At 41.9% G+C, this 27,200-nt stretch overlaps 1 protein-coding gene across 2 annotated transcripts; it reads left to right on the top strand.

Moving 5' to 3' along the window:
• Positions 1-27,200, top strand: SNX4 (sorting nexin 4). Of its 2 annotated transcripts, none has more exons than XM_072342004.1 (14): positions 1-219; positions 1,121-1,236; positions 6,810-6,948; positions 7,025-7,174; positions 8,094-8,141; positions 11,542-11,597; positions 16,090-16,162; positions 17,664-17,725; positions 19,181-19,246; positions 21,353-21,442; positions 22,684-22,783; positions 23,355-23,500; positions 24,823-24,937; positions 25,323-27,200. In XM_072342004.1, the coding sequence occupies exons 1-14, from the start codon at positions 121-123 to the stop codon at positions 25,368-25,370; spliced, it is 1,308 nt and encodes a 435-aa protein (XP_072198105.1). In that variant the 5' UTR covers positions 1-120; the 3' UTR covers positions 25,371-27,200. The 2 variants fall into 2 exon arrangements, with proteins under 2 accessions (XP_072198105.1, XP_072198106.1); XM_072342005.1 differs by lacking the exon at positions 1-219 and adding an exon at positions 383-518.

The following is a 27,200-nucleotide window of genomic DNA, read 5'->3' on the forward strand; positions in this document are numbered from 1 at the left end:
TGCCCGGAGCGGGCCGGGCTGAGAGGCGCCCCACGCCCCGTGCCTTGCGGCCGGGCCCGGTGTGCCTGCCGGAGCGGCCTCGGCGCCTGCGCGCAGCGAGGAGCCGAGCCCCTTATCGCCATGGAGAGCGCTGAGGCCGAACCGAGCGAGAGCCGCCCGGAGGAAGACGGCGCCGTGCCCGCCAGCGACCTCCCGCTCCCGGAGCAGCCGGCAGCCACGGTGAGGTGCGGGGGTTGGCGGGGCGGTCCGTTCCACCGCCGCTGGGCCGCCGGCCTGGGAGCGGCCTATCCGCGGGGGCCGAGCACCGGGCTTTCCTGAGCTGCGCCGCCCGGACGTGGCGCCGCTGAAGCGGGGAGGGGCGCGGGGCTTGGCCGGGGCCGAGGCGCGTCCGGGAGCCTTGCGCTGCGGGAAGGGGCCGCAGCTCGGAGCGGTTTGGAGTCTGCCGGCCCGGGAACGCAGGGTCTCCTTCTCCCAGGCTTGTTGGAGGGCTGCGTGCTGACTGCCCGCGGATAGTGATGGTAACTGTCATTAATTTTTTCACTTATCAGGTTTCCCCCCTCCCTACACACACACACACACTCGGAGTTTCTCGAATAAATCCCTCTCCCTGCTGGATTCAGTGAGAGGTCCCCAGAGCTCAGCCTTTCTGGGGGGATTTATGAGTTCCTTATTGGTTTCTGCCTGACTATGAGAGAAGGATCCTTCTCGCAGGGAGCTAAAAACAAAACACTGAAACCTTCCTCAGTACGTGCTTCCCTTCCTATGAGAGGGGAGTAGTGCTGTGCCTCAGGTGTCTGGAGGAGGAATGTGGAGTAGGGAACTGATTTGTTAGGAAGTATGGGATACTGTTGATATGTTGTTTTTTCCTGTTTTCTTTTTTCCTTCTTTTTTCTTTCTCTGGAGTTACAGCTTTTGATAAGTTGTGTTCTTTGAAGCTCTCTGCTTGTTGACTTTTTTTTTCCCCCCCGAAAGCAGGTTCTCTCTCTCCATGTTATGTGCCAGATTTGTAAATGGGGTATCCACCACCTATAGTGGTGGTGATCAAAGGGGAGGTATGGTTGGTAGCCTTTGCTTTGTGCGGTGAATGTTACATGAATCTTTATTTTCCTTCTCTAAAAAGATGGAAGACTGTTTAGCAAAAAAAATGGAAATCACAGTTTCGGAAGCAGAGAAACGGACTGGGAGGAATGCCATGAACATGCAAGAGACATATACTGCTTACCTCATTGAGACAAGGTGGGTGATGAGAGCTTGCTCTCAGTAGGCTCAGATGGTGCCATTCCAAACAGGCTTCCCCTCCCTCCACTGTGAAAATATTCAGGAACAGTCGCTGAGAGGATTTAGTTGGTTTATGATTTGTTAAGTGATAACGACATGTTCTGGAGGATCTTTTCCTGCCAAAATTTGGCATCTGATCTCCAGTTCGGTATTAATGCTTGTCGTGCCTAACTGTGCTCTGTGATCCTTCATTTGAAGGTAGATGGAAAAACGTGTGCTTGATAGATACTGCTTTAACACGGTGTCAACAACTGCACAGCCTGGATACATTTGTATGAGTACTTATAGTGTTGTATGTGCAGCTTGCGTGTGAGAGGAGTTGTGCTTTGTGGTCTGAAGTAATGGTTGGACTTGTCTGGGATCACAAGGAAATAAAGGAGTCTCTTGACTCGGGTCATGTGGTCAAAATTTATGGCTCCACTCGTGTTTGAAGTGTGATTGGATCAAGCAGAACTCCTGCTAAGTGTTCTAGGGTAAGGGTTAATTAACTGTTTCCTTCCTTTGTGTTAGCTTGGACTTTCACTGCAGAACTCACTGCTTTTAGTCTTCTCCTATTGACAAGATTAGTAACATGGGTGCGTTTAACACAGCTGGTATCGCAAGTGCAACTCTCAGTTTTAAGTAGTGAGTAGCAAACAAAGCTTTCAAATGCCCTACTTAGGGCTCCTTCCCAGTCACAGCCGACCCCTGTTATGTGGGGTCATGTTACTCAGCTGAACCAAGGATTTCTAAATTAGACTTTATTAGGAGTTTTGTCTCTAGCTTCCCCATGTTAATAGTTCTAACCCTTGGGCCTCACCTCAGGAGCGATGAGCTGTACTGATAAAACCCTCTGAAACAAAGCAGTTACAGTTTGGAACTCTCCAGCCTGTGCAAAATGCAGTGCTGACATGAGTCCTCCAGTTGCTGGTTAAAAGTCTGCTTCATTTGTTTGACTGGTGAATTGACACACCGGTCACACTGACCGTGATGCAGTAAGCTGTACTTACTATATTTTGCTTAATTTAATTAGAAGCGAGGTTTTTCTTTCAAACACCACAGCTCTTTGAGAGCTGCTGAGATGGTTTTAAAACACTTCCACAGCGTACTGATATTGAGAATTATCTTCTCACATAAGATATCCTGCTTTTCCCTCAGTGTTGTTTCTCAATGAAAGGAGTATCTAGCTGTGATGTGGAGGATGCACTGGGGGCATCTTTGTGCAGCCCCAGAATACGCTGATTGCATCTCTTTTTCTCCATCATCCCTACATTAAGCTCACCCCCACCGGTCTTTCCCAGTGGTTCTTTCTTAGTGGCAAAACTGTTTTGCTGCCCAGATTGCCTTCTTTCATTAAGATTTATTTTGTTCTGTGGTCAGCAAATACCGAGACCAATTACATGTTTGTCACAGAACTATTGGAAATGTGGGTTTGTCACATCTCTAATAAAATAGGTTCTTTATTCCTTTTGCTGAGAAAGCAAAATTTCTTGCATAAATATAATTGCTGCCTATTAACTGTGCTTCCTGCTGAGCCTGTAGCTGTAGGTGGGCTTCACAGCAATTTGTCTGTGGGTAATAGGATATTTTGTAGCCAAGGAATAAAACTCAGTTTATAGTAATATAAAAGGAAGACCACTTAATAATAGTTGCATTACATTTATGTGGACTGGGGTTCCGCTGGTACTGCTATCTAGGATTTAATTTCAGCTTGAATTGAAGAGCTGTGTGCAGCTTGCTGAATAAGAGGCACGAGGTGGATGCAATTACAGCCACCATGCACTTATTACAGGATAGGAGCTGAGTACATAAACTTTTAACACGTTAGTTTCACGAGCTCTGAGAAAGCTTCTTATAGACTGTAAGTAATGATGTTGCTTTGTTTTTCTTTTCAAAGTGAGAAGATTTATTGGCATTCTCACACTTGCCTTTGCCCTTTTTTGTTTTGTGGTGATATTACACCTCAGTATAGATTTTCTTCTAATGAGACAAAACAAACTTCCCTGCTGCAGACCACAGAGCCTCAGCCAATTCCAAGGGTCACGCTTCCTGAAAGCATCTCCTCCAGTGTTGGTTTACACCTTTCTGCATTAGTGTGGTGGGTTTTTGTGGGGAGCTGTTTCCTTTCAATTAGTCTTGGAGTCTGCTTCACAGCTTCTGTTAAACAGCACGGTTACTTAAAAATAACTCCGTTCTTACGCTCTCTGTGGGAGAACAGATGAACGCTTCTACCTCTTTGTGTAAGATGGCATTAAGGAGGATATGCATCTTGATGATAAGGATTTGTAACTAAGCGCTCTTCCTTGCAACGTGGGTGCTCAGCACATCAGTTGCTTCCTATAAGGGAAGAGGCAAATATGCAGAACCTCATATATTCACAATTGCTTATTGGAAATTCAGGCATCTGTGTCTCTTACCAGATTCTTCTTGTAACTGCAAGAACAGACGTGGTATAAAACTGAGAATTTGACTCCTGGTCTTTTTCTTTTTTCTTTCTTGAGAATTAACCAGGATTCAGAGCTCCTCTAAACGCTCTGTGTTGAACTGCAGTTCATTTTAATTATAGCCCGTGTGGGGATGCCTTTCTTTCCTGTTATCCTTTAAAGTAAACAATCTCTACTGTAGTACCAGAGCACTTCCATTAAGTGCTAACTCTGCTTCCGTCCCTGCTGGTGTTCAGATCTCCAACCTCGTCCTCGTGGTCCCAGTAATGAGTGTAACTTTCTTTTTTAGAGGAAAAAGGAGCACAACTTCTTGCAGCCCTGTACTGACTACACAAGAACTGCTCCGTGGGAGGAATGGACTTGGCAATCTGTAGGCAGCTAGATCAGAGTTCAGTGCTATCAGTGCTGCTCCAAAGGACTTCAAGGATTTATCTTCTGTGGCACTTTGTTTGAGTTCCTTTCTCAAAATCTCCTGTTCTGTGTTGTGGGTGAGGCTGAGAGCCCAGCATGTGTTTCCCAGGGGGAGCCAGGGCAGAATCTCAGTTCAGCATAAGCTTTAAGCAGGGGCAAGCCATCAGATGGAGGATGGGAAAGCTGAAAACTGACCGTCCAGCTGATTTTTACTCAGTTGATATAATGATACATTAACCTGCCTAGTAGATGTGTATTTTAGTTAAGTACAGCATGCTGTTAAGCTGATGATTTTCATGGTGAAGTGATGCCTTCTAGCAGGAGAACCACTGCCTCTCTGTCTTATAGCTTGCCTGGTAACTTGAGGCAACTTGAGGAGCTGACCTATAGCGCTCATTTTTCCATTTACTGAGAAGCTTAAAAATGTGGACTGTTTCTAGCTAGCTAGTGGACAAAGCTCCCCAGCTTTCTTAACTGATGTCTGCTGCAGGGGAGTCAGGTGTTGCTCCTGGGACGTGGGGAGACTGGGGGTGAAGGTCAATGCGCTGCCTCTGCAGTTGGAGAGGTGATTAGCTTCATAAGGAAATACATCAATACGTTCCCTCCTCTAATATTTTGCAGCCATTCCTCTTTTTATTGCATGAAGAATTGTTTAATGGCTCATTTCAGATAATTAATTTTAAATGGGAAGAGGTTAATTAGGTGAACTAAAGTTTTCACGTCGGCACTTTGAATTAAGGCAAATGAACGTGGCTTTTGGAGTAATGTAGTCTTTTAATTGCTTGTGATAACATCAGTTACGAGTGTAGAAGCTGGAGGTTTCAATTTTGTCTTCTTTTTTTCCTGCAGGCTCATTCAATGAATAACGTGCATTGTTAAAATTGTACTTAGAGAGGAAACATATGGTTTTCCTGCCTGCAGACCGTACAAGTATTATATTATGTTTTTAAAACCAAAACAAATTGAGAAGTTTGACAGAATGTCAACAAGCGATTATAATCTTAATTGAAACTGGTGCGCAGTGCTTGCACTTAATGGTAGAGTTCATAACGTGGTCTAAAAAATTAGATGGTAATGAAGGTGTTAAGTGTAACGAGTACCTTTGTGGATTTCCACTTCCTTTCTGGAGCAGGGTTCCAGGGTCTGGTCTTGTTAACTCTGGCAAGTACGAAGCTGATACAGCAGGCACTCTGGAAGCACAGTTGAAGCTCAGAATGGTCTGACGTTGTGACTTCTAGTTCATAATTATCCATGCAAAACAGTCACAAAGCATTAAAGGCATAATTTGTGCTGGAACATTGTCCTGTCAGAAGGCCACATTCCCTTACGATGACAATTTACTAGTGGTAAATTATCTATGAAGTTGCTTTCAGATTTATGAATAGATTCTTCTTGATTTCTATTTGTTTTCTCTTATTTGTAGCAGAGTGCTGGTTTAGTTTGGTTTTCTTTCCCCCACGCTTAGGTTAAAATTAACGATAATATGACTCAATTAAAATGCAGGAAATTCTATTTAAACTTGAGAACAAACTTCTTTAATGGTGTTCAAGCATGGGAGTGGGCTGCTAGTGTGGCTGTGGAGTCGCTGCACTTGGAGATGCTCAAATCCATCTGGAAACCACTCCAGTCAACCTTTGAGCGAGAGTTGGACTACAGGCTTGCGGAGTTCCTTCCAGCTTCATATAATCTGTGATAATCTCATAGCAGAGTTAATATTGTTCCATGTAGGTTTCTGCCAGGGCTTGTACGTTAAGTAGTCACTTAATGTAGGAGCTAAGGTAGACATAGACATCACTGGTTTCTGTTAAGAGCTGCGTCTGAAGTCTCTCTGTTTATTCTGGCATGTGCTAACTGCCAAGAGGTGTTATCGTCCTGATGCTTATTTAATGATATTGCAAAGAATTTGTGTTGCTTTAAATGTCTTGTATGAGGACTTTTAAAGCTGTTTTTATGTTACTTTGCAATCCCATAAGATTCCATTTCTCCTTTTATAGTAACATACAATCCTTTAATCCCTTGCTAGATGTTGCTGGCTTTAAGTGTTCAACAATATGTTCAGATACATCAATTTCTGTACCTGCTCACCTTATCCTGACCCAGTTTATTAGACTATACATCCTTACTCATTACTTATGTGAAGATACTACTTCAAACAAAAGATTGGACCTGACTTGAAATGTTACATTTCTCAAAGCAGGAAAAAAAACCAACCTTGAACTTTTTATTTCTGAATTACACTTTTTAACTCTTCTGGCTATTGCGTTGATACAACTTTTGTCTTCATAAGTGAAAACACTCCCACCAAACAGTAAATTCTTGCTTGTAATACTTTGTTTCCTTCAGCTGCTCCTGAAATGATGTTGGCTTGAAGCCTAACAGTGTTCCAAGACAAATATATCCAATTCTATAGCGATGTGAACTAAGCCACTTACGTAACTAGACTGTGACCTACCTGTTTGCATGTGGTGTGATGAAAATTCATTGACTTCTCCCATGTTCCTGGCACGTGCAGAAATGGAGCGCTATCAGGCAGATAGCAGAATGATTTTCCTTTAAATGAAGTCTGTAGACATACGAAATTAAGATTAGATTGCGGGCAAGTTTAGCACTAATCTTGACTGAGCAACTATTTTCAGGTTCATTGCTACAACTGAGCTGATGGTGGCTTACTGATGTTCAAACTGTTTTATTTTTCAGAGCTGTTGAGCCTCAGAATGAGGGACAGTGCTCCCCAGTGGACTCCCTGTGGCGGCGTTACAGTGAATTTGAATTACTGAGGAATTATTTGTTAGTTACTTACCCACATATTGTTGTTCCACCTTTGCCAGAAAAAAGGGTAAGGAAGTTGTGACCGCGGCTTGCTTCATATTGTTTCTTACCTGCTTGCCATTAACACTCTTCTTTTTAAATAGGCTGACTTTGTTTGGCATAAACTATCAGCAGATAATATGGATCCAGACTTTGTGGAAAGAAGAAGAATTGGCTTGGAAAACTTCTTGTTACGTGTGGCTTCGCATCCTGTTCTTTGCCAAGACAAAATCTTCTATTCGTTTTTGACACAGGTATAGTAAAATGATGTGCTTCCTGAATATGTATTTCTAGTGATTATTTCTTTAAGATAATATCCTTTCCTTCTGTTTCCTTTCATTGATCTGGAGCATGTTCACTGTTTAGGGGAAGGATAGATGACATGAATATGCGTAAGGTGGATAAGGCTTGTATGTCTAAAAGTATCTTAATGGCCTATTGCAGTTGTATGGTTGGCTTTCTAATGTACCTTATGACTTTATTCCAGTCTAGTTAGGAGGCTCCTAAGAGAGAATTCCCACCCCTTTAGAGCATCTTACTGACAAGTTAATGTGCGTTGGTTGGGAAGGCTTTCTTAGAGCTAAACCTGGAATAGCATCTTATATGGCTGCCAGCAGAGAGAGAGTACTGGCTTCCAGTTTGCTTTTTGGAAGTTCCTTTAGCTTTGCAGTTTGAACTGTGGTCCACTCCTGTGTAATCCCAACAGCTGTAATCTGGTTGTTAACCAAAATGTTGCATTCCGTAGTTTTTGAATTTAGGAGTGTCTTTGTTCTGTGTTTTGATCAGAGATTCCCAAATAGCAGCCTGAGTAGGTATGTCTGCACTAGCACAGCTACCTGTGTGGGTAGCGATGTGGAAGAGGTGATGGAACAACCATTACATGCGATCAAGAGGACTGTGTGTACACGGTAAACAGGTGACATCAGTCATTGCTTTATATGTTCTTGGTATGTGCTCTGCCTTAAGGTTTTGGGGCAGAGCTTAGCATGTAAGCAGAACATAACAGTGTGTTATTAACTCATTCTTGAAATTAGGCAGGGAGAGTGGCTGAGGCAGGACTCAAGCTTACTGAGGACTCTTCTTTCAGCTCTGATATAGTTATGATACAGAGACTTGAGAAAGCTGTGGCTCTCTTAAGTTATTGTAACAAGATCCTCTTTTCTGTGTTTTTAGGAAGGTGGATGGAAAGAAATGGTGAATGAGACTGGATTTCAGTTAAAGGTAATTATTGTAAATGTCTGTCTTGTGATTGTGTTGCACACACTTCAGTATGCACATTTTCAACTAGCTATTAAGGACTTTGATGTTAAAATGAGTTAAAGGCATTGCTTAATGCTTACTTGTAACTACAAGAAAAGGGTCACGTTCATAGCATGTAATAGGTAAGTCTTCAGTTGTCAGTTTCTGTAGGAAATTCAAAACTTAGTCATGTTCAATGCTCAGCCTTGTAATTCTGCTAGTAGTGGGAGTGTCATCATTACAAGCTTTACCACTAATGAACTCGAGATCATTGCAGTGCTTTTGTATGTTGACGCAGGTGGAAGAGTTTGAATTGTAAGACTTTGTGCTAAAAAGGATAAAGACAGGTGAATTTGGTGCTCCTTACCTGTTTAACACATCTTGTAACACACATCTTAGAGTAGTGCTATCCACACTGATATCAGTGAGTTGATGCTGGCCAGGATGTGAATCTTTCAGAAGCTACTAGAGATTGCTGGGCTCAGCCTGGAAGAGTTACCATGTGGGGACAAATACTGAGCTTTTGTTCATGTAATGTGATCAAGTCATGAGATCACAGCTCTGTGTTTCTGAATAATGAGAGCTGAAGAAAATTACTGGTGCTCTTAACCTCAGTGTCCAGTGAACTTTGTTACTGGTACTTTGTGACAATAACTTTCTCCTCTTGTGGTAGGGCTCACGTTTCACTAGTATTCGTAGTGCAACTGTGCTGTTTTCCTAGTCCATAGGCCTTTATTTCAGCTACAAGTTCAAACTTTTCAAACAAGCTCAGAACATTTGTACTGACAGCATATGTTCAGGAGTGTGCACTCTGGGAGGAAGGGAAAGAAGGCTTGCTGCAGAGTGCTGAGAATACTTGCATGCTTGAAAACACACTGTAAATCTAATGAAAGATGAGCTGAGTCCCATTTTTCCCACTGGTTTGGATTTTGTATGTAGTTTTCCCTTTACAGTACTTCTTTCCGTAAAGAAAAGTAACTTCTTTGCAGAATTCTGGGGAGAAGCTTCTTTTCATCATTCAAAGTGTAAATAAAGCTCTCATGTTGTCTGGTTATTTGGCATTACGCTAGAGGACAGATGTGAATAAAAATGGCTCTCTGTATATGTAGGACTAGAATCAGACCACTGGCTTTGGCACTTCTGCCATCTCTGCTGCTGGTGCGTTAAAGCAGGATGTGCATTTTGTCTCGAAGGGTTTGAATCAGGCCAACTCGACCTTAAATTAGACATTAATGCAGCGTAGCTGAGCATGTTATAGTTGAATGTTGATGGTGGAGGCTTTGTTTATTCTGCCAGCTGTATCATTTAAACACGTCTTTACTCCCTTCCCGACCCCCAGCATTTTATTTTCTTCTTCAGGGGATTTGTTACTCAGATCCTTTAGGAATGAGAAAGCAGCAGCAGCTATTATTTCCCCCCACTCTTTAGTTTACTTACATGCTTATGGCATTGCAGTAGGAATACGCTGTCTGAATCCTCCTTGTTTGTACTTCATTTGGTGGAGAATTACATCCAAGATGCTTGTGCCTATTGATCTTAAATCAAGTTTAAGACTCGACAGATGTTTTTCTAGCTACATAACAGTGCAGTGCAATGCTCATGAGTGGTGTGTGGGAGTTACTATGCTGTTAATGGCAAGAAGGAAATAATCCAACCTAGAATGTTGTATGCTGGCAAGGTCTTGGTTCCTTCCTGACAGTGCTTTTATACTTAGTGTGCTCTTCCTTCAGAGCATTTCATGGCTGTAGCAAAAGGCAGAAACTTGCCATGTCAGTGTAATGTAGGGAGATGCAGGGTATTGGTAGAGGAGCACTGGTTGGCAGTGATAATGAACTTGTTTTAGTCTAGTGTCAATCAGTCTTACAGATTTCATTCATTTAGATTTCAGTTTGTGGATGACTTTGTATTGCTTGTGGAAAGACAAACAGCTGACGTTAGCAAGCTGCTGTTCCACCACCACAGGACTATGGGGGTGCAGAAGTTTTCCATCAGTAATTCTCACCCTAGTTATTTTTTCCTAAACTTGGTTGCTGTCCTAAGTGTCTTCCAAATATGGAGGTGGTTCCAGGTGAAAGGAGCTTGCACTGATGTTGAAATGCAGGTATTTTCTGCTGAGGCCGTCTGCAGCAGGAGGTGGAACAGTCTCAAACAAGGCACGTCACTTCAGTTGACCTTACTGACAGAGGGCCCTAAAGGGAGGACTTCCCTTGGTTTGGGAGAACGCCATGTTGCATTCTCTGTATGGTTCGAAACAGCTCTTTAAAATCTGCTTTGGCTAAACCAGTGCACAGAATACTGCTGTGTCATTTACTAGCAGTAACAAGTGCTGCTGAAGTAACTTAATGCTAGCTGTCGTAGCACCAGTTAGAAGTGGTCTATGGGAAATCTTGAACACCTCACAAGATATATTCTTTACTGTCTTTCAGTAGGAAGAAGGATGTTGTGATCAGAAGTGAATTTCAGCCCATTTATGTACCCTGTGGTTTTCGTGCAGTATAAAATGAACCTTGAGTAAACTGCATGTGAAATGCCCGAGAAGTTGTGATCTGGGACCTCTGTGGATGAGGCTGGGATGTTTCATCTGCGTTGGTATCTGATTGAAGAGTGAATTCCCATTGCACAGTTTGTAAAAATACAGTTAAACTTAAGAACAACCAGACAGTCAAGCAAATAAAGCAAGCAGAAAAAGCAACCTACCTACTTTCTTAGGGAAATTCGCTGCTGCGGTCATTAGTAAAATAACAACACAGGAATTAAAATAGCCAATTACCTTTTAAATTAGGTATCAGCTTTCCTCTGTGGAGAATTATATATGCTGTATCATAGAAAGGAACACTGCGTTAAAAATTAGCTCTACTCTGATATACCAATTACATATTTTCTCTAAAGCAACTCATAAAATCAGAGAACACCGTGTATGCCTTTGATTTCACTGGGGATCTGTTCCTAGCAATAAAGAGCGCACAGAGGTCACTCTACCACTGGTTTTATTTGGTTTGAAAAATACAAAATAGTTTGTCCATATGGTCTTATGTTACCTAATTGCTTCATCTAAAAAGAATGTAGGGTCGTGTATCTTAACTCCGTGATTTGTGTAGCGTTTTAAGAAGGAACTGTTTTGGTGGGATTTAGGATTATACCAGCTTAATGCTAGCGGGTACCGTTTGCGTCCAAGTTCACACAAATATCTTGGTTTTCTATTTCTTATTGAAACATCTGATGTTCAGGGCAGCAAGAGTCAACTTGTTCAGTGTCTGCAGGTTTAAATATGCCGGGAAGGCAAGAGGTTTTTTTTTCTAATGGTGCTGCCAGAAGGCTGAGATTTTTGTCACTGGAATTGAATTGTGTTAAATTAACGAAGCTTTTTTTCCCCTTTTTTCAGGCAGATTCCAGATTAAAAGCTCTTAATGCAACATTCAGAGTGAAAAACCCAGACAAGTAAGATTCCACATCCTTCCTCCCTCCTTTTCCCCTTTTCAGTTACAACTGTAACTTCAGATGACAGACTATTCTATCTCCTTAGAATGAATTCAGAGAAGAAAAATGATCTTTCTGCACCTTAGTTCTGAACAGGAGCTCAGTAAGGAGGCAGTATGAACAAATTTGGTACATCCTGTTGCCAGAAGCAGGAAAATGCCATTGCTTTATGGAAAATGAGTCCTTCCTTTTAGCTAGATTAAAGGCTCGGGAAGGTAAAATAAGATAAAAACACACGTGGCACCAGACCAGAGTAATAACTCCTTAATATTTGTGCTTGAAATGAAACCCTTCCAAACATGAACAGAGTACAGACTGATAGGAGTCCTTTCCAGAAGTCTGCTGGTGTACAATTCTAGATGCATGCTGGTGCTGTAGTTCGTAGTTGTCTCCAAACTGCCAGATTTCACAGATGCTTGTGGAGGGCTTGGGGGTCAGTTCAGCTCTGCTGCAATTTGGGATGCTTGGAGACAGGCACCGAGAGCAATCTGATTGATTGAAAAGCTGGTCTGAAGGATAAGGATGAATAGTGGCAGGACGATCAAACCCTGGGTGCTGTGAGGAGGTTAAAATGAGTGTCTGTATCTGTAGTAGTTAGAAACATTAGTATGCAGCAATAGGATCAAAAGATTTTGCTGATTACCATTTATAAGCGTTAGACACACCTTATAGATTGATCTGCTGTCCAGCCGTGGCAATAGGATGTGCTCTTTAGGGGCAGGGCATGTGCCTGACTGCTTTCTGTTGTCTGTTCTCTTTATGGTTCCCCAGTACCCATAGGCATCATATCCAAGGTGTCAGAGGGTACATACCTTTCAGAACCTTTTAGTATCCATTGGCAGATTTCTGTGAGTTGGTCCAGGCCCTCTTATTTTGGAATTTGCTGATGGTGTTTATTTTTGCAGCCTCCTGTGGCAGCAGCTATTTTAGCAAGTATTTAATGCATATGGACTTTTGTGAACGAGGTCGTGGCAATAATAAGTGAAGCTGTCCCCACATTTGAGTCCTGTATCTTTTTTGTTTGTGAGCAGCAGGAGTTTGCTTTCCCTTCTTATGTGATGGGAAAATGCTGCCAGTAATCTGCCTGTAGGTGAGAAAGACTGGGTTAATACTGAGATGAGAAATTTACTGATATCTTTCAAGGCAACGTTTCAGAAAGCAAAGCTGTTGTTGAGATATGGGTTGGTAAAAAGCACAAAAAGAGTTAATGCAAGGAAAATACGAGGAAGGAATTGTAACAAAAACAGTCCCTGCGTATCTGACTTCACAGCGCTTGAGAGAGATACAGCACCTGCTTTCTATTGTGTTCTGCAACCTACGCGACTTCCAAATCGAACACTTAGTTACAATGGCAAGCTATTTTACAAGTTGTTTAATAACCGTGGAGCGTATCCTGTATTTGTTTATTAAAAAGCTCTCCCTGACTGTAGCATGTGCAGCTTGACGGGAGGCACAGTGCCTTGTTCTGCCTAGCACAGTAATGCCTGAGCTGCCTGCAGTCTGACTCCTTATCCTTTTACATTACCTTTGGTGCTTGTATGAGTGGGTGGTAAAGAGAGTTCAGCAAACTCACCTTGCCAAAGCTGATGGCACTGCTGTGTGCAGTGTAGGTGTTCTGCATGTGGCCAGCTGCCCAAACCAGAGAGGGTCCAGATGAAAAAGTGCTGCAACTGCCAGTTCAGATTTTCCTGTGGTGCTGTGGAACTGCACCCTTAGCTTAAAGCAGCGTGAGGAACTTTAAACAGCTGAAGTGATGCTGCTCTAGGAGGACAAATGCAGGCTGGGAACCGAAGCTCCTCCTGTGTGAAGCAATTAATATCATTTCTGAAGGAAGTATATAGAGATAAAACTTCGGTATTCTGATTGTCAGAGGTCAATTTGCAGTCTTTCTCCTACAGACCTCTTTTGATTTCACACGTATCCTCTTTTATACTTTGTTCTCCTTTAGTACTTTGAATCAAAACAAAGTAGCTTTCTTCTTGGGGAAAGATTTCTTTAGAAAGTGCTACATTGTTTCTTAAGGCAGAATTAAAAACTAAAGCCAACACCCAAAACACGACAACTCCCTTCCATCCCAAAACAGGCAGATGGGGCTGTCCTTGTAGGCTGTCCTTGTAGTACTGTCCTTGCTGAATTGGAGAATTGCTGCTGAGTAAAATGCCCAGAGTAAATAACTTGCATTGAAATGCCATCTACTGTAAACGAAATGTTCTTCTGTGCTATTACCAGAACATTTTTCTGCAAGGAAACTTGTTAATTTCCCTCACAGAGCTGCGGACTGATCAGTTTGTTGTTTGCACCTGAAGCTCTGTTTGGTTGCTTAGTTCTTAAATATGTGGCCTGTTGGTAGTGTTGCAGAACCAGTAAAACCAAGGGCAGAGAGCTGGACCTGCTTCAGTAGCTGAGTGCCAAAGCCACAGCTTGGTTCACAGTTTCTTTTGTTACAATACACTGGGAAGTGAATGTCTTTGTATCTGCCTCTCCAAACTCACTTTGGAAATTGGGTGTTACTGTAATTATTTTTTTACATGAGCATTAAACAGTGCATGAGCAGATGCTTAAGACAAAAACATTTGATCTGCAATGACACCAATCTCTTAAGAACACTTTTTCCTGCAAGTTGGCATTCTTAAGGCTCAGTCTATAGGAAACATTGTGCAAAAACCAGTTTCGCTTTGGTCGATGCAGTTCAGAGGCAATAAAAAGGCACCTTGACTCTAAGGTGATTTGTTTAATATGGGGGAGGTGTTGGTATGGGAGATGATATGTTGCTGCTGGAGTCCAGGATGCTGAAAGTTGTTCTGGGTTCCTGACTCTCTCCTTCAGGGAGTACAGCATTCCTAAAAGCTTTCTTGCCACAAAACAGAGTAAATAACACCTTTCATTATAAATTTCTGGAGTGGGAAAGGGAGTCTTCCTGAGCTGAAGGCGTGCTTTTTAATCTTTTGTTCTTCGTTCAATTATTTCCAGTATCTTCACTGTTTGTGTCTGCAGCTGCCTGACACGCTGCCCTGCTGCATATTTTATAAAGTGTAAACTGAAAAGATTGCTCTCCAACCCCCGCTGTGCAGATCAATGACTATTTATTTTTTCCCATACAGTTTTCTCTGCTGGCTTTTAAATCTTTTTATGTACTTTAACCCTGTGTGTGTCACGGTCTTATAAAAGATGCTCCTTGGAGATCAGAAATAACTAGAAATGGTAATAAAACTTCTACTTCCTGAGTGTGGGGAGGAGAGTTTTTCAGGTGAGGACTTCCTGGCTGGGGAAGAAGAAGCGTTAAATGAAAAGCCCTGGAATTTCATACTTGGTCACCCAAAGCAAGTGACGTGACTCGTTTCAGTAAGGCCTCTTAGCCACAAACTATTCTGATGTACAAAACCTGGCTGTGTGCATGCGGAGGGGTTTAAGTTTTCTCTTCAGTGTTTGAACATCAACTAGGAAGATTAACTTCAGTCTCCCATTCTTTAGTTCTAGTTGCGTTCTTCCATGCGACTAATTCGCTTGTTTTCAGATCACTGTACCTAGTAAGCTAGGTAAAGCTGTTCCTGGCTTTGTACCTAAATGAAATAGGTTCTTGTGTGCTGCCTGTTTCCAGAGTGAGTTGTGAGCTAGACTTGAGTGTAACAGGGATGGTTTATGCGTGCAGAAGTGTCTGCTGCTGTGGTTTAATTGGTTACCAGTTGCTAGCAAAGCTGTGATAATTGACTTGGCTTCCTAAGTGTGGTGACCTAAGTTGTGTCAACTAAAACTAAAACCAAGGGTTAATCGGGGTGGCTGATAAAATGCTTCTCAGCAGTAGCAGGCTGGCAGTGTGCATATGAGCACTCGGTGCGTTACCTGACTGGTTAAGCTGTCCTGACTTGCTTGTAGCCATAAGCAGGTCCAATTCTCAGTAGGGTTTTGTGCACAGCTGTTACAGTCCCACACAGCTGAGCCTTGAAAGCATTGTGTTTAATGGTGGAAGCGTTGTGAATGCTTCTGAAATGCTGTACTCAATGCTGGCTAGATAGCAGCTGGAAAGGGAAGTTCTTTTATCAGGTCACAAATGTGAATGTGTTTTTATTAAACACTATGGTTGAGCAGATTTTGGCTTTACAGTTATTTTAAGCTTTCCTATTCAGTAACAGACTTCCTTTTATAAACCCCATGAAAAAAATTAATAGCAGTGATTTCGGTTAACTACTTACCTCATAAAATGTTATCTCTTAAATTGGTCTGAACCGTCATCGTTCGCATATCTAAGCTGGTAGTCAGGCAAATGTTGGGGCTGTTTGTTTTAGCGGATCTGAACTCTGCAACTGCTTCTTTAGGAGTCTTCAGCTAATTTCACTTCAACACAATCCAGGCTTCAATACAATCTTGCTGGTGTAGCATTGTGGCTCTATCTTGCATTCTGTGGAAGCTTACTTTCATGCTGGCTAATGATGTACTATCTGTTTCCTGCTCCCAGGAGATTTACTGAACTAAAACACTATAGCGATGAACTGCAGTCTGTCATATCACACCTTCTGAGAGTCAGAGCTGTAAGTATTTCCCATGTGTGTCGTGACAAATAGTACAGTATGTACTTATACTGCAGCATTTCTTGTTTAGTTGAGAGAAATGGTGTATGTATTCTGGGATAAGAACAGTTGTGACTGAGAGCCCAGCTCTAGAGCATGGGGCAGGAGATGATGAGGAGAGCGCTGCCTTTGTATGGGTTTTGGAGGGGTTGGGCAAAGAGTCCCATTTATGACACATCGAGGTTGACATTCCTGTTTGTAATCTCTCCCCACTGATGGTCACATCTGCAAGGTGTTTTAAAGAGGAACAAAATGTCTTTTCCTCTCAGCTAGTGTGTTAGTTTGCAGGATGTCTGGGTTAGGAAGGGACCCAAAGCTCAGTTTTCTGGTCACATATATAGTATTTTGTTCTCCAGAGCTTTTACTATGAATTGTGCATGCTTCCCTGCATACCTTTATTTATTTATTTTTGGCTGCTTCTTCAGTCTCTAAAGAGTGATGGTAATCTTTTAATGATAAGATAATGAAAAGAATGGTTACGTCATGCATCAAGATTCTCTATGGACTGACAGTGAAAAAATATAATTAAGAAAAGAAAAAGTCATAAATAGGAAATTGCAATTCCAATAATGAGGAGCAAGGTACTGCCTTTTTACTGTGCTTAACAGGGTGATGGGAGCTGTGTCGTGGAATAGGTTGGGAATTGATTGTCCTTCTGAGCTGAAGTACTTGAGAGGATAAATTGCTGGGTTCTACTAACAGTGCCTTGTTCTCAGAGCTGTGTGCACATCAGGTCTCGAGGGTGATTTCCTTTTCACTGCTTCAGCACACCAGTAACTAACTCTTACAGAACGTCAGTCTAACTCATTGGTACATCACAATTAGAAGGGCAGTATTGGGATTACAAGTCACACTTCAGTGTACACTTTGTATTCTGGCATTGTTGCCAGCATTGTAGGACTGGCTGCAGCAGGTACTCGCTCTCCAAAGAACTGAAGCAACATATCTAGTTGTGGCCGTATGTCCTGCAATGGCCAGCTTGTTTCCTTTCCTTTGTTTCACTGAGCTGGATGGAAAAATCAAGTCACTCATTTGAATTCTAGTGAGACTTTCCCTGCAGTCCTGATGTCAAGGTGGATTACTGACTTGCCATCGTTATGTTAAATAAGCAAGGATGCATGTGAACCTGGCATTAGTCAGATAAAGGAGGCTGTGCCTTACAGCAGGCTATCAAAATATCAATTAACCGATAATTTGCAGTCTCAGTATACACATTCTGTATGTGAGCACTTCTGAGGAAATACTTGGAATATTGCTTTTCAGTGCAGCCTTGACTGCGACTTCAGTCTTCAAAGATTTTCTGCTGTTGATTTACCTTTAGTAGTGGCTTAGATTAGACTTAGGCCTAAACTTGTTTGCCTGTGTGAAAGCAATAAAGCTTTAGCTCAGAGTTTGTGCTTGGGTATTCACAAAGCAGCTTCGTTTTAATGTTCATGACCAAAACTAACTTTCAATGTTTTAGAGGGTAGCAGACCGGCTGTATGGCGTCTATAAAGTTCACGGCAACTATGGAAGAGTATTCAGGTAAGAGTTCATCCGGTTTTTAAATGTGTTACAGGTCTTCTAGAGAGAGCAGTAAACTTGGTTACGTTTATCAAAAGCAGAACAACATCTCTGAAGCACCGAAATGTCTGACTTGAGTGTTGCCTTGCAGTGCTACTGAGGCTTGTGTTGGATCTCTGGGTCTGCTGCTCTTAGAAGTGGACAACATCAGCTTTTTGTTTTGTATCCCAGAACTTTGGGACTTTTGTTGTGACACTGTCATTCTGCTTCTTTAAAAGGCTGCTTAGTGCCTGTTTTCAGGCAGCTTTCTCTGAAAAACCTCTAGATTCTTTTAATAGTTGAAAACCAATAGTTGAGAGCTCCATCTATGCAATGTTAGTAACTTGTTTTGGTTGCTCTTTAAGTGAATTTGCCAATCGTTTTTTGATTTATATGAGTGAATTGCATGCTCAAGTTCTCCATCTCACTGGAGAATAGAAGAATCTAAACTTCTGGTTAAGGGAAACCTCCTGCTTCTATGCAGTGTTCAAGTGCTAAATTTAATTCTCTGGGTTAATGGGTTGCAGATGTCTTTCTCATTGGGGGTTTTAAAGTGAAATTAGGTGTAGTTCTATAATAACACAAAGACAAACAAATGTCAACGTGAACAGTGGAGCGTTTATGAAAAAGGACAAAATAAATGCATTGGGCGTAAATTATGTGAAATCTAAGTGGACCCCTCCTTTTTTTCTTGTATAAATAGTTGTTGACGTAATTCTTATCGCTAATAAGCCCCATGAGGCTTCACAAAGCTGAGAGCACAAAGTCGCAGTGTATATGGGTGCTGTGAACAAGCCTCCTGCTATCTTTACTGGAGCTGATTTACTAGAGCAGACCTATGAGGTCTCCTCAACTTGAATGGGGAGTTGCACTACTGAGGAAATGATTATTGTTATTATTTTTAATGAGTGGGACTAAGCAGAAGCCTACGATGGAAACAGAAAACAGCATACACAAACTCGTTTCAGTAGAGGTAAAATGCTTGCAAATGTGAAATCCCACCTTCTGTTTTTTCTGCTATGAGAGGCTTCTATCAGATAGCTGCCAAAAAGAAACTGAGCTTTCCACACTTGCAACACAAGGTAGACAAAACTGTGTTTTAGGAACCCTCCTCTCTTTTTCTTTAAGTGACCCATCATTTAATTTTAGCTGCTTAAACAAGACCCTCTTGGCTCAAAACAGGCTTTAAGCCATGTATGTTTGTTTGTGAGGACAACTTTAGGCAGCAGGGACAGTTGTTGAACAGAACACCTTTCGTAGCCTCGCTGCTGCGCTGTCAGTGCTGCTGCTTACAGGAAGAAATCAGTTTGGCAAAGTCCAACTTAAAGGCAGTTTCCATTCAGGTGTCACCTGGAAAGAAACTATATACAGGATGCAGGTTATTAACTTTCCTTACCCTTCACGTGTGATGTTGCTTCTCGTTTGTTTTTCAAACAGTGAGTGGAGTGCCATTGAAAAGGAGATGGGGGATGGGTTGCAGAGTGCTGGCCACCACATGGATGTGTAAGTACTGACTGAATATCTGATAGTTTGATGTAAGCCAGATGTGGAACTCTGCCTCTTTCCTCTTTCCCCTCAACCCAGAGTACGTACAAGTAGCGTACCAAGAAAGCTGGGGGCACGTTGTTTTTAGGTGTACAGTGTTTCTGTGCCTTGGATGCAGGCACAATTTCAGTGTCCGTGTGCTGTATTAAGTAGCTCAGAAGGTCTCAGGAGAACCGGAGTGGTTTCTTTTTTTATTATTATTTTGAAATTGTAGAAGCGTTTGGAATCCTTCCAGCCTTTCTTTTAAGCTACTATGCCAGAAACCGGTGGAATACAATTTTAATCTACTGCAGGCCTGATGAGATCCATTTGTTTTTGATAGCAGTGTTTTGTACCATGCAGTAGATGGTACACAGATTTGGACCTAATCACAGAAAGTTAAGAAACTTAATTATTTAGCTCCAAAACTTTAATGGATTCTTGAAACAAATACTGTCTGGATCTAATAAAGTAGAGAATCCTCCCTTTTAGCATCTCTAGAGTCAGTTGGCAGAGCTGCGTGGAACACGGCCTTCAAAATAAGAGTCTGATGCTTCGTAGCGCTTACAGAAGCGATACTGCGGGTTCTTACTTTTCAGGTAGCCCTATTTAGTAAGTGGGACAGAGCAACTCCTGACTCAACTGTCTTTTGTAATCAGGTACTATTGTAAAGCAGCAACTCCAGCAAGAGGTGGGAGCTGTTTGTCACTCCTTCGTCTGTATCATTTTTCATTCTTTTCATCCAGATAAAGTGTAATTTGTGTAGAAGCAAAGCTATCAGTTTTAGATTACGATGCAAATCTATGTTGTACATACTTGCTGGTTGTGATTCTTGCTATGCCCTGGTATGCAGAAGGATTTGAAGAGCCATACCAAAACGCCTTTTATCTGTGACCTTTTATCTGTTCATCATCTGGTCTGTCATTACAGGTGAAATCAGACTTAACTGGAAGCATCTTTTAGTTGAGGATTCCCACAAGGAGTGGGAACTTTCAGGATTTACTGCAGTGTTTCTCCTTAAGATTTTCCCTGGTTTGTTGATCAATTTAGGACTAACCAGTGTTTAAATTTCAGCTTAGGCAGTCACAAGTACAGTTTGTCATACAGCTACCTTGAAAAATCCTGTCTAGGTACGATCTTCTTTGGTGTGTGTTTGTTTATTTTAGGTAAGTCCTTCTGCCACATGCAAGCTTTGGCACTTCTCTAAACATAGAACTTATTTGAAATTGAAATGTGTTCCATCTGCTGTCCTGGGGTATTTAACCACTATACTAAAATTATTGTACCTCAGAACTTAAAAAGGGAGGGTGAGCCGCACGTGTCCTTTGTGACTGCAGGCTTGGTCAGAACACGTGTGTGTTTTTCAACAGCTTGGAGTTCTTCCTTGCTTTGATTCATAACGTGATTTTGGGTATGGCAGTTCTATCACAAGGAGACCTGGCACACCCACAAAAAGCCCTGCTATGTCTTTGAGTTCAGAGCACCTAAACAGCTTGCGCTTGGAAACTGAAATTCATATCTGACCACATGAATGTCTACCACCTTTTCCTCAGGCTCCACATTGTAGCAGTTCTCCTGCAGGTGGCCATTGCTTTTTCAGAGCCTCAGTTCCTATTTCTTTCTGAGTGCGCCTGATGGTAACATTCAGTGCAAGTGTCTCAGACACCTCGTGTTTCTAAGCCTTAGTGCTTCCAGCCGTCCAAGGGTTCTTCTGCATCATATCTTCTTTTTTGCCTTGGCGCTGCTTCTTGACAGTCCACTGAAGAAAAGGAATAAATGGTGTCCCTTTCCTGTAATAAAAACTGCCTCATCTTCAGCAGGAAACTTCTGATAAATCTTGTACTCATCAAAAGATTTATTGCGGTAACATCCAAAGAAACAGGCCTGCAGGAATGTTTATATTAGCTGATTCAGAGCGTAATTAAAAACAAAGGGCAGAGGAAAAGCCCTTTTTAGGAGCGTTCCACTGTTTTACTTTGTGACTGGCCTTTCTGTCAAACAGGTGTCCTCCCTTGTTACTGTCTGTGTAAACCTTAGAGTTTAGCTTAAGGAGCTTCCTATTTAACCGTGGCTGTTTCTCACCAGATATGCGGCTTCTATCGATGACATACTGGAAGAAGAGGAACATTATGCGGATCAGCTGAAGGAGTATCTTTTCTATGCAGAAGCACTCCGGTATGTGCAGAAGTATACAGCTCAAGTGAAAACCATCGTGCTTTCCTCTAACGTGTTGGTGCTGAGTTTGGTATCCTGTTCTCTAAATAGCAGCAAGTTCAGTGTTGTAGAATCTTCACATTCTCATCTCTTACTTTGCTTATTGCCACCCATACAGCAATCAAGTATGAATAAGAATTTAGAGCTGAGATGACTAATAGCAAAATGATGGATATGTAAAAATCTGGTTACTGTGGTAGATAATGCTGTTTATTCCTTCGGTTACAGCGTTTCCTTGGCTTCTTATATAGTGGTGCCTCAGTGTGCTGAGAACTTCAGCTTTTAATTTAGCCAAGTAGAGCTGTTACAGCTATTACAAATTTCAGCAGGTTTCGGAGTGCACTGTATAGCTTTCATCTGCTGTGCCTTATTGTGCAGCTAAATGTTGTGGGGTTTGCTTGCTCTTTAGACTAGACTTGCTAGGACAGTCCTCCTTCCCAAGCATGGATACAGAAGCAGGTTTCTTTATGCAGTAAGATTGTACCTGGTGCTGCTATGTTCTCCCTGAGCTGGCTCTGAACTTCTTGGAGAGGTCCAGCAGTGCTGTAGAGATTCAAGTGGGTGAGTGATGGCTGCTGTCTGAGAACCCCGAGCACAAGTAGCCCCTCCTGGGAGGCGATCGTGCATCCGGCAGTGGAGTACGGATGCAGCCTTGTCAGCCCACACAGGACTGGGACGTAGTGCAGGTGTTCGGAGGCAACTCGTCTCTTTTCCAGATGAAAGGCACTGCTTGAATCTGGAAGCACGCTTTCTTGTTTTGTTTAAAAACTTAAAATGCCAGGAATTTTATGACCGACCGGGGCGTTGCTGCTGTGACAGGCTCCATCTCCAGGGACTTTTTGTCATAGCCTGGATTTTTCTCAAATGTATTTTGAATAAAATAATTCTACAGTGATGTTCTTCAGTAGGTGGTAGGGCTCATATTGCTGAGAGGGACTTGAAATGAGTCTAAAAAGAAGATCAGAGGAGCAGAATGCTGCTGTACTGAGAGATTTCTTTATTTCTTTATACTTTGATCCAAGCTTGCTTAACTACAGCGATTGTAATGTTAGGCATTCTGTGATAAGGCTGTTGAGTTTGAGCTAGATAAATAACTGAACATGCTGCCTGCCAAAGAAAGCTTTTTGCCATTTGTGAAGTTTAAATGGAGGGAAACGTAGCAAAACAAAGTAATACATGACAGATCTTTCATTACTTTTCAGGGCAGTTTGCAGAAAACATGAATTAATGCAATATGACTTGGAAATGGCAGCACAGGACCTAACATCTAAGAAGCAGCAGTGCGAGGAGCTGGCAACAGGAGTGAGTCTTTCCACTTTCTTCTCCAGGATGGGTTGTTGTTTTTTGTTTGTTTTTTTTTAATAGGGAGAGCAGAATTACTTAGAATGACATTTAAATGGCACTAATGTGCCGCCCTCCAGTTGTAAGTAGTAGCATCTTATGAGCCTCTGAGGCTTAAAAGTAACTTGGTTCTTTGTGATATAAGCTCTCCAGAGCAAGCTTCTCTTATTGAGTATTGAGCAAGCAAAGGGTTGCAGGAAATGGGACTCAAGCAAAATAATACAAGCTATAGGAGCTTGAACATCAAGTTATTTAATGGCGTGTGTAGGCTCCAGGTGTAAAAGCTGAGCTACAAGTTTTTCTTTAGCTCTGCTTCCTCACTTGTCTCAATCTAATGTGAGCCACCACACCTTCCGTGTCTGCCTGCCTATGGGACATATGAGAAACACTGTCCTATTTCCTGGTAGCTAAGTCCAAAGATGAGCTGAACATGTAGAATAAGCCCTAATAACTGGTAAAAATTGCACTGTCTCACAACTGCTCTCAAAAATCCCAAACCCAGAGTGTCTTTTTGTGTTTTTTGTTGTTGTAGACTGTGCGAACATTCTCCCTGAAAGGAATGACCAGCAAGCTGTTCGGGCAGGAAACCCCTGAGCAGAGGGAAGCCAAGATAAAGGTTCTGGAAGAGCAGATACAGGAAGGGGAAGAACAACTTAAGTCTAAAAATCTGGAAGGCAGGTAAACAGGCTTTATTTCTTCAAAGGAAACGAGGCTTGTCTTAGCAAGTCAATGACTGGATGCTCTTGAAGGTGTTTGCGTTTTGTCAGTGTTTTTAATATGTTTTCGGTGTTTATGAGCTGTCTATAAAAGCTCCTGTCAGCTGCAAGTTGTGAAATAAAGTACAGTACATGCAGTTAGCTTCTGGTCTGAATATATGGCTTATGTAAAACCTGATGACTTTCCCAGTTACTGAGCCCACTCTAATGGCTGACTTGCTTGCTTTCATGTTCAGTTAGTAATATGTTTAGCAGGTGGGCTTGTAGGTCTGCAGCTGAATAGCCTGAACTCAAAAACCGATTTGCTTTGAATATGGTATCTATTTGGCTTATATGTATGGGTCCTGAGCTAATACTCTGCAGCTTTTCTTATGGAGGACAACTAACTCCTGTTTGAAAGAGATTAGAAGTTCTGGCAAGCTGCTTCTCAATGCTGTAATGAAATTTTCTTCAGGAATGCAAGCATTTAAAAAAAAAATAGGAACCAGCATTCCTTAAGCAATGTGATTATGTCAAAGCATGTTCGTCATGTAACAGAAGGGGTAAATGTGGTATCTCCTGATATGTTAGGATTAGAGCAAAAAAGATAAGGCTAGTTCGCAAGCAGTTCCAAACAAGAAGACACTCAGTAAATGCAATTTCTTAATCATTTTGACAGAAGTACTGGAGATCTGCTTTTTAGCTCTGGAACTAATTTTCAAGTGAGCACTTGCCTTGTATATGCGATCCAGCACAAATGAAAGCATTGGATTACAGGAATCTACCTCCATTTTATTTAAGAAGCACTGAAGGCACATCAGCAAACCGATATAACTAATTCCTGAAGTGATGTGCCCATGTCAAATTTGCTTTGTAGATGTTGTACTTTACTGTCTCGAGTCCTGATGACAAGCCGAGTTTTCACATTGGAATGACTGAGATTCTGACTTGACAACTGAAAAAGTGCCATGTTGTGCAAACTAAGTGTTAGTATGAAGATATTTAGTCATCCCAACAGGATCAGAGAAGAGTGTGCTCTGAATTATGCTGCTTCTGTGGAGTAAAAATGGCGTGAAATTGGTTCTAGCTCAAAATCTGTAAGATGGAGATGGAGAATTAAGTAGTAGTGCCAGTTGTAAAATGAGATCTCTGTGGGATGCATAACAACTACAGGACTCGGTTTGCTGACTGAAAGACGGAGTGCTCATCGTACTTGGAGCTGCTCTGCTGAGGGCTCAGAGGAGGGAAAGATGAGCTGAGGTTGTAACATATAAACATTAACAGAAATAATGCTTTTAATTCCAGAGACTTTGTGAGAAGTGCCTGGGCAGATATTGAACGGTTTAAAGAGCAGAAGAATCACGATTTGAAGGAGGCGCTTATAAGCTACGCCGTGATGCAGATTAGTATGTGCAAAAAGGTATGTTTGCCTTTATAAAGCTGTGTGTGCGTTTGTGTATATACCCAAACTAATGCATGTGTCATGTCTGAAGAGGATCAGATGCAAACTATCAGCATCTAGGAACGCTGCAGTCACAGAAGGTTGGAAATCACTAGCGTAAAACCTCCCATGTATTCCATCCTCCTCTATCTCTGTGGCATGCTGATACACATCATAGGCAGTATGGTCCAGTCTCTGCCCTGCTCTGGTGTGAGGTTCTGTGGGGCTTTTTGTTGAATATTCTGTAGAACAACAGAAAAAAAGTCACGTTTGCAAACAAACCAAGTGTATTTCCACCTATTTGGTTTCACATTTTTTTCCTTTTTTTTTTTTTTTCCTTTTTTTTCTTTTTAAATTTTAAAAGGGAATTCAAGTTTGGACGAATGCAAAGGAATGCTTTGGCAAGATGTGATTATCTGGAAATGAATTCCTCCTCCAAGTGCCAGAGAATGGAAGCACAAATGTTGAACACCGATGTTAAGTTGCTACATGACTTACGTATAAATCATGAAATAAATGAGTCGAGTGAATAGTTTTTCTTTCTGCTGATTGCGATTGTTAATAAAGGACAAAAAGGACACGTTGTTAAATGTTTAGCCCAGACTGCCACTACTGTGGCGTGTTTTGTATGTGGTAGCAAATAATTCAGGAGTAGGAGTTACTGAAAACTACAACTCTGTACTGGGGCAAAGGTGTAGGGGAAGTTATCCCAGAAAGCATGAACTGAACTGTTCTGTGAGACTTGTGAAACACCACGCTCAATAACGTGTAGATCGCTTCCAGATGCCCTTCCCTCAGCCCTTGCTGTTTAGAATTAGTAATGCTCAAGGGTGCTTTGGGTTTATAATAGGACACGCAGTTGTGTTCTTGAGGTTTACACTACCAGAGGGACAAAAACCTGAAATACTGTAATGCGTAGGGTTCACGTTTAAATGCCTTTGCATGCCCACAGAGAAACGTGCTTTTCCAAAGTTCAGGTGAAGCAGTCTTAAGCTCCTGAGATGTTTGGAGCTCTCTGCAGTAGAGGTGTCGTACAACGGTTTGATACAATATTCTGCATTTACTGGTTCCCACTTACCTTTTGATATGGGCATTGATTTGTTATCAAACTATTTCTTGCAAGTTAAGGAAACTGGTGGTCCAGCTGAGCAGCAAAACCAAAGTCAAAGCTGGGTAAGAAGCAGATGCAACTTCTGCAACTTCTGTTTGGTTGTTTGGGACTTGTTTACTCTAGATGTGAATCCGGTCTATGGTATCTCTTGTAACTGAAGTGGTTTGGTTCTTAAACTGAAATACAAAACCTGGTGCCATTTTCCTAGTGCTTAAGAGTAGTGATGTGCAGAATCTGCAATGAACCGAGGTGTCTGTCTGACTCTTGTAATGATGTTTCTGTGTGTAACATGGTATCACCAGTATAACATGGTTTGTAGTTAACAGGTACTTGCATTAAGCGTTTCCAGTTATGAAAAACACTTAGCACTGTTTAATATTGGGCTTTTCCTACATTCCTAAGGTTCCTGAAGTCTTGTGGAATTCATTACACTTGATTGCTAATCTTCCAGGAAGCTTTGTAATATTCTGTTGGGAAGTGTATTTATTTTCTCTGGGTTGTAACACTACTCAGATCTTTTGTAAGAGATACTCCGGGATGTCACTAGAAGCTGTTTTGATAAATTATCAATAGTTACTTGACATGTCCCATGTTCCTTCTGTCTCCGTAGCATTTCTTTCCTGTATAACCATTGTAAAGATCTGGTGTACACTACAACTCCAAACTCGGCAGTAAGAAGCTGGTTGCTCTGATGGCTGTTAGCTTTCTCAAAGCTTTTGGAGGCGTCACTTCTGGGAGGTGATGCTGGGCAGAAGGAGGTCTCTGCATTTAACATTTACGAGGAGAAGTGTTGTTCCTTTTGGAGGACTGCAATATCTGGTTCTGATACAGGTTGAAGGACTCTTACATTCCAAACCAAGAAGTTGCACACTTGACGTGTTCAGTAAGCCTTCTAAAGGAGCGGTGCCTTAATACAATACCATGAGGCGCTCAGTAGGTATTTTTCATGCACTTTGATTTTTGGTAAATCTTTCTGGTGCCTCTTTCCATATTTCACTTGCTGTACAGCTTACTAAATGTATTAGTATGCCTTTTTTTTTTTTTTCCCTTGCTAGTTGTACTAAATTTAAGAAGGGAACAACAGTTCTTGTAAGTTTTGTGCCAAATAAGCTGAATAAAATTGCTCTTTGA

This window comes from Excalfactoria chinensis, chromosome 7, assembly GCF_039878825.1.
Source record: "Excalfactoria chinensis isolate bCotChi1 chromosome 7, bCotChi1.hap2, whole genome shotgun sequence".
Taxonomy (NCBI): domain Eukaryota; kingdom Metazoa; phylum Chordata; class Aves; order Galliformes; family Phasianidae; genus Excalfactoria; species Excalfactoria chinensis.

Bases quoted from the DNA above. Each gene is read 5' to 3' on its own strand.
- SNX4 (XM_072342004.1), top strand. From the start codon at position 121: ATGGAGAGCGCTGAGGCCGAACCGAGCGAGAGCCGCCCGGAGGAAGAC. The intron at 6,949-7,024 runs GTAAGGAAGTTG...CTTTTTAAATAG, and splicing joins CACCTTTGCCAGAAAAAAGG to GCTGACTTTGTTTGGCATAA. The intron at 22,784-23,354 runs GTGAGTCTTTCC...TTGTTGTTGTAG, and splicing joins GCGAGGAGCTGGCAACAGGA to ACTGTGCGAACATTCTCCCT.